At 51.2% G+C, this 5,830-nt stretch overlaps 1 protein-coding gene across 1 annotated transcript; it reads left to right on the top strand.

The window, feature by feature from the left end:
• The first annotated feature begins 9 nt into the window (after positions 1-9).
• On the top strand, positions 10-3,241 carry SLC35D3 (solute carrier family 35, member D3). Its single transcript, XM_011978429.1, has 2 exons — positions 10-455; positions 1,479-3,241. Exons 1-2 carry the CDS (start codon positions 17-19, stop codon positions 2,288-2,290), a joined length of 1,251 nt encoding a protein of 416 aa, XP_011833819.1. The 5' UTR covers positions 10-16; the 3' UTR covers positions 2,291-3,241.
• Positions 3,242-5,830: the final 2,589 nt, after the last annotated feature.

The following is a 5,830-nucleotide window of genomic DNA, read 5'->3' as shown; positions in this document are numbered from 1 at the left end:
CAGCGAGGCCGGCGCGATGCGGCAGCTGTGCCGGGGACGAGTGCTGGGCATCTCGGTGGCCATCGCGCACGGGGTCTTCTCGGGCTCCCTCAACATCTTGCTCAAGTTCCTCATCAGCCGCTACCAGTTCTCCTTCCTGACCCTGGTGCAGTGCCTGACCAGCTCCACGGCGGCGCTGAGCCTGGAGCTGCTGCGGCGCCTCGGGCTCATAGCCGTGCCCCCTTTCGGTCTGAGCCTGGCGCGCTCCTTCGCGGGGGTCGCGGTGCTCTCCACGTTGCAGTCCAGCCTCACGCTCTGGTCCCTGCGCGGCCTCAGCCTGCCCATGTACGTGGTCTTCAAGCGCTGCCTGCCCCTGGTCACCATGCTCATCGGCGTCCTGGTGCTCAAGAACGGCGCGCCCTCGCCAGGGGTGCTGGCGGCCGTGCTCATCACCACCTGCGGCGCCGCCCTGGCAGGTGAGCGGGCCCCGCGGCGACCCCCAGCCGACCCCACCCACCCCTCTCCGTCGGGCAGAGACCGCGGGGATCACTGAGTGCAACGACCTCACTTCCAGATGGGGAGACTGAGGCAGAGAGGGATGGAGAGCTTTGAAAGTGGTCGCTCAGCTCGCAAAAGGGACTTTCGAGACCCAGCGAGCTCCCCAGCTCTCCGGTTTCCTCCCGCAAGTGCCCCTGCCCCCTAATGTCCTGGCTTCCGACCCTCGACCCTGCTTCACCTGGCATCGCTCTTCCTGCTGCCCCCTCCCTTGGTCTTCCCCTGTCACCCCATTCTCTGGGAGAGGTGGGAGGGCCGCCTGAGCCTGGGAGCTGGAGTTCTCCAAGCCAGGACCAAGCCGGAAGGAGGGGGCCGTGAACTTCCTTGGGTCACCAGGGGCTGGAATGGAGGTGGGGGATGGGGGCGAAGCTTAGGCTCCCGGGGCTACTGCGGGGTGTCTCGTGCGGCGCGGGGGACTGCGGGCGTGAGGCAGACGACCCAGGTGCTGAGCCAGACGAGAACCGGGGCAGGGGGAAGCTTCACTGGGGGCCAGGACAGGCGTTCTCCCCTGCTCCTGGCCCCTCTGGGTTACAGGCCACTGGCTGGGGCTCCCTCTCCCTTTGGTGCCCCACGGGGCAGGGGCTGCGGAGTGCAGGTACCACGCGCCGGAGTGACCTCGGTGCCAGCTCAGGGAAGCCACAGCACCTGCCCCGAGGGCATCTGCGCTCTCCGGGGCCTTTGTCGTGGACAGGGGAAGATGAGGTGACCCGGGGATATAGCGGGAAGGCGCTCTGAGCACTGAGTTTGGCTGTCGCATTTGACACGGGTGGCCGAGGGACGGCGGGCGTCTGTCACTCAGGAATCGGTGGGCAGAGCTGGGGCGCGAACCCAGTCTCCTTTCCTATCCGACGCGTTTTCCCGGTGGGTCCACGCCCACGCCAACCTGCTGTCTTCTCTCTTTTACCTTCCTGCCCGGGCTCGGCCGTCCTCCTTGTGCGCCGCAGGAGCCGGCGACCTGACGGGCGACCCCATCGGGTACGTTACGGGAGTGCTGGCGGTGCTGGTGCACGCCGCCTACCTGGTGCTCATCCAGAAGGCCAGCGCTGACACAGAGCACGGGCCGCTCACCGCGCAGTACGTCATCGCCGTCTCCGCCACTCCGCTGCTGGTCATCTGCTCCTTCGCCAGCACCGACTCCATCCACGCCTGGACCTTCCCTGGCTGGAAGGACCCAGCTATGGTCTGCATCTTCGTGGCCTGCATCCTGATCGGCTGCGCCATGAACTTCACCACGCTGCACTGCACCTACATCAACTCGGCCGTGACCACCAGCTTCGTGGGCGTGGTAAAGAGCATCGCCACCATCACGGTGGGCATGGTGGCCTTCAGCGACGTGGAACCCACCTCTCTGTTCATTGCCGGCGTGGTGGTGAACACCCTGGGCTCCATCATTTACTGTGTGGCCAAGTTCATGGAGACCAGAAAGCAAAGCAAGTACGAGGACCTGGAGGCCCAACCCAGGGGAGAGGAGGCGCAGCTAAGTGGAGACCAGCTACCTTTCGTGATGGAGGAGCTGCCTGGGGAGGGAGGAAATGGCCCGTCAGAAGGTGGGGAAGCAGCAGATGGCCCCAATCAGCAGAGCAAGCAAGAGGTCAGGGGCAGCCCCCGAGGAGTCCCGCTAGTGGCTGGGAGCTCTGAAGAAGGGAGCAGGAGGTCGTTAAAAGATGCTTACCTCGAGGTGTGGAGGTTGGTTAGGGGAACCAGGTATATGAAGAAGGATTATTTGATAGAAAATGAGGAGTTACCCAGTCCTTGAGAAGGAGATGCATGTATGTACCTATGTGCATACACTTATTTTATATGTTAGAAATGACACGTTTTAATGAGAGGCCTCCCCATTTTAGTCTTTGAGGAGTGGGAAAGGGAAGAAAAGAAAGAAGCTGAAAGGTACTGACACAGAGCGACAAAATTAGCACCTGTGTGAATTATTTAGTGTGACTTCACCTGAGGCATCACAGAGACAAAAGAATGTGAAGGTACTTAACAAAGTAAGGCAATGGTTTCTGCTTCAGACTCCTGGCACATTTAATTTTTGTCATTATAACCATAACTAAATATCTGCATGTACCAAGAGTCCCCAAGCCACCCCCTCCAAAGATGGAGTGTAGAAATGATGAGAGCACTTAATAAGTTCAAAGATGACATTCAGGGATGCATTTTTGATGATAGAACTACAGTTTTTATCGCCAGCTGGGCAAAGAGTATATTGCTGAAATGATATATAAATATACTGAATTGATGTTTACTGATTATAGTCATCTGAAATACCATATTTACTCTGATTCTACTCACTTGTTTTTTAAAAATAGGTGTCCTATTATTGTATTATATATTGATAGAAACTGTTAAAGCTATTTTGAAAATATGAGTTCTTAGCTTTAATCATGAAGTCTAAAGTTTGCTTTTAGTAATTATTTTAAAAGTTGTTCCGTTCATTGCTTTATAATATTTATTATTGAATGCCAAACCTGTTCTTTTTTTTTTTTTTTTTACTGTGTCCAATATTCTTTCAAGCAAATGCAATGGCTGGAATATAATTCAGAATTAACTGAAACCCAGCCAGAAGAGGGACCACCTGTAAAGCAAGTCCTTTCAAGTTGTGCTGCACATCCCAAACCATGTTACAAAAAGAGCAACTGCTATATTCACATTATGATATTTTTCTATCTTAAATTTGTCAAAATAAAGTATGAGTCTAATATTAAAAGATACATTGTTAGAAATTTATTTTAGACACCTGTTCTATTGTTGCTGTACAGTTGTTTGTGTTTGCCTCCAATGTGTGGTCATAGTATCTGGTGTGTAGGGGCCGCACCACTGGAAACTTCCTAAATTAACAAAGCTGTTTGGTTTGAAATAACAACAAAAACAGAAACACATCTTCCAGTGAAGGAAGCTGTTAATGGCCTGGTGCGGCAGCTCATGCCTCTAATCCCAGCACTTTGGGAGGCCAAGGCAAGCAAATGGCTTCAGCTCAGGAGTTCAAGCCAAGCCTGGGCAACATGGCAAAACCCCATCTCTGCAAAAAATATCAAAAATTAGCAAAGCGTTGTGGTGTGCACCTGTAGTCCCAGCTACTCAGGAGGCTGTGATAGGAGGATCACCTCAGCCGGGGAAGTCGAGGCTGCAGTGAGTTCTGATTATGTCACTACACTATAGCCTGGGCAACAGAGTGAGGCCCTGTCTCAAAAACAAACAAACAGGATGTGGTGGTGTGTGCCTGTAGTCCCAGCTACTCAGGAGGCTGTGATAGGAGGATCACCTCAGCCGGGGAAGTCGAGGCTGCAGTGAGTTCTGATTATGTCACTACACTATAGCCTGGGCAACAGAGTGAGGCCCTGTCTCAAAAACAAACAAACAGGATGTGGTGGTGTGTGCCTGTAGTCCCAGCTACTCAGGAGGCTGAGGCAGGAGAATTGCTTGAACCTGGGAGGTGGAAGTTGCGGTGAGCTGAGATTGTGCCATTGCTCTACAGCCTGGTAACAGGGCGAGACTCCGCCTCAAAAACAAACAGACAAACAAACAGAAAATGATAAAACACTCCATCGCACTGAGGTACGAAAGCCATCCATACCAGACTTCAGTTAACATGGAGTCTGAGAAGTAATAAATGGTCGTGTAGACCAAGCAGGAAGCCTTCTGTGAGCTCCAGGCAGGAGACATACTTTGAGAGTGAGGGGGGTACTCAGATCTGCCAGCATGTTGCTGAGATTCTCAGATAGTAGCATCTTATATTTTTCTTTCTTTTCTAAAAATCAAAGCAAAGCAAAAAACAGAAGCAAAAATGAGGTTTCAGCTCCATCAGTTTGGCTCCACAAGCAGCTGAGCAAGTGTAATTGTGGTTTGTGATTGGCCCTGGTTTGCTGGTTTCCACAGGCAATTGACTGTTTCCAGAGGTGCCTCCACAAGCCATTTAAGATGTAGGAAACCTCACATACTGCAGTTAGAAATGGTTTGCCAGGGTTATGATGACTTCTTCAAAAATAAGCATTAATTTTAATGCTAACATGCCAAAGGGCAACATCGCGTTGCAACTCTATAAAGCTGAGAATTAATGAAAAGCAGCAAAGTTGGATGAAGCATGTATTTCTTGTGGCTATCACTGCCACATAAGTGGATAGAATGATTGTTTTTCACTGAAAAAAAAAAGAAATCTCCTTTGGTTAAAAATGTGAGTTTGTATTTATAGCAAAAGGATTAACTCTTTACTGCCAATGAACTTATAGAGACACTGTATTTGACTTCTTGTTTCTAGAGAAACAGAACCCATAAGAGAGTGAGATTGTAAGTAAGTGGTAATTGTGGGGCAGTCTGAAGTCTGTAGGCCATGCTGGCAGGTGAGAAACTCAGGCAGGGGTTCTATGTTGCAATCTTGAGGCAGAATTGATGTTGCTACTTCTGGAAACCTCGCTCTTTGGTCTGTAGGCCTTCAACTAATTGGAAGACACATCTTAGAAATGTCTTTGCAGCAACATCTAGACTGCTATTTGACCAAACAGCTGGGTACCACAGCCTAGCCAAGGTGACGTATAAAAGTAATCCTTCCTCCACTGTCGGTAGTACTGGAGGCAATCCGAGACTCTGGTCTACCCTGACCTTCGGGCTCTAGTAAGACCTTGCATCAAGCAGGCAGGGGGCTTCTGAGGAGCTCTAGAATATCCGTATGGGTGGGACTCCACTGGAAGTCACTTACCATTGTTGCTAGACTGATCCAGTCTTTTTCGGTCTACCCCATTCTGACAGCTTGGATTTTCCCTTGTTTCTGAGATTACACCCCTATCTAGTATCCAACTGAGCCCTTGCTTCGACAACCCGTTCCTATATCAATTCTTCATGGTTGAGGCCCAGCCCCATGCTCACCTGTCACTGCCCAACTAGAATCTGTCTCTAAAACACAACGTGATGTCAGACAGACCTTCTCAATACCGGGCCTGTTGCTGACCCCCTCCCCCTATATGCTGTCTAGTCTTATTTTATTTTATTGAGACAAGGTCTTGCTTTGTCACCCAGGTTGGAGTGCAGTGGTGCAATCATAATTCACTGCAGCCTCAAACTCCTGGGCTCAAGTGATCCTCCCACCTCAGCCTCCCGAGTAGCTGGGACTATAGCTGCATGCCATCATGCCTGGCCAATTAAAAAAAATTTTTTTGTAGAGATGAAGGTCTCACTGTGTTGCCCAGGCTGATCTCAAACTCCTGGTCTCAAGCAATCCTCTCACCTCAGCCTCCTAAAGCATTAGAATTACAGGCATGAACCACTCTGCCTGGGCCTAGCTTTCTATTATTGAGGAATAGAT

This window comes from Mandrillus leucophaeus, unplaced genomic scaffold, assembly GCF_000951045.1.
Source record: "Mandrillus leucophaeus isolate KB7577 unplaced genomic scaffold, Mleu.le_1.0 Scaffold194, whole genome shotgun sequence".
NCBI lineage: Eukaryota > Metazoa > Chordata > Mammalia > Primates > Cercopithecidae > Mandrillus > Mandrillus leucophaeus.
Note: the sequence above shows the minus strand (reverse complement) of the source record. Positions and strands in the feature narration are given on the sequence as shown.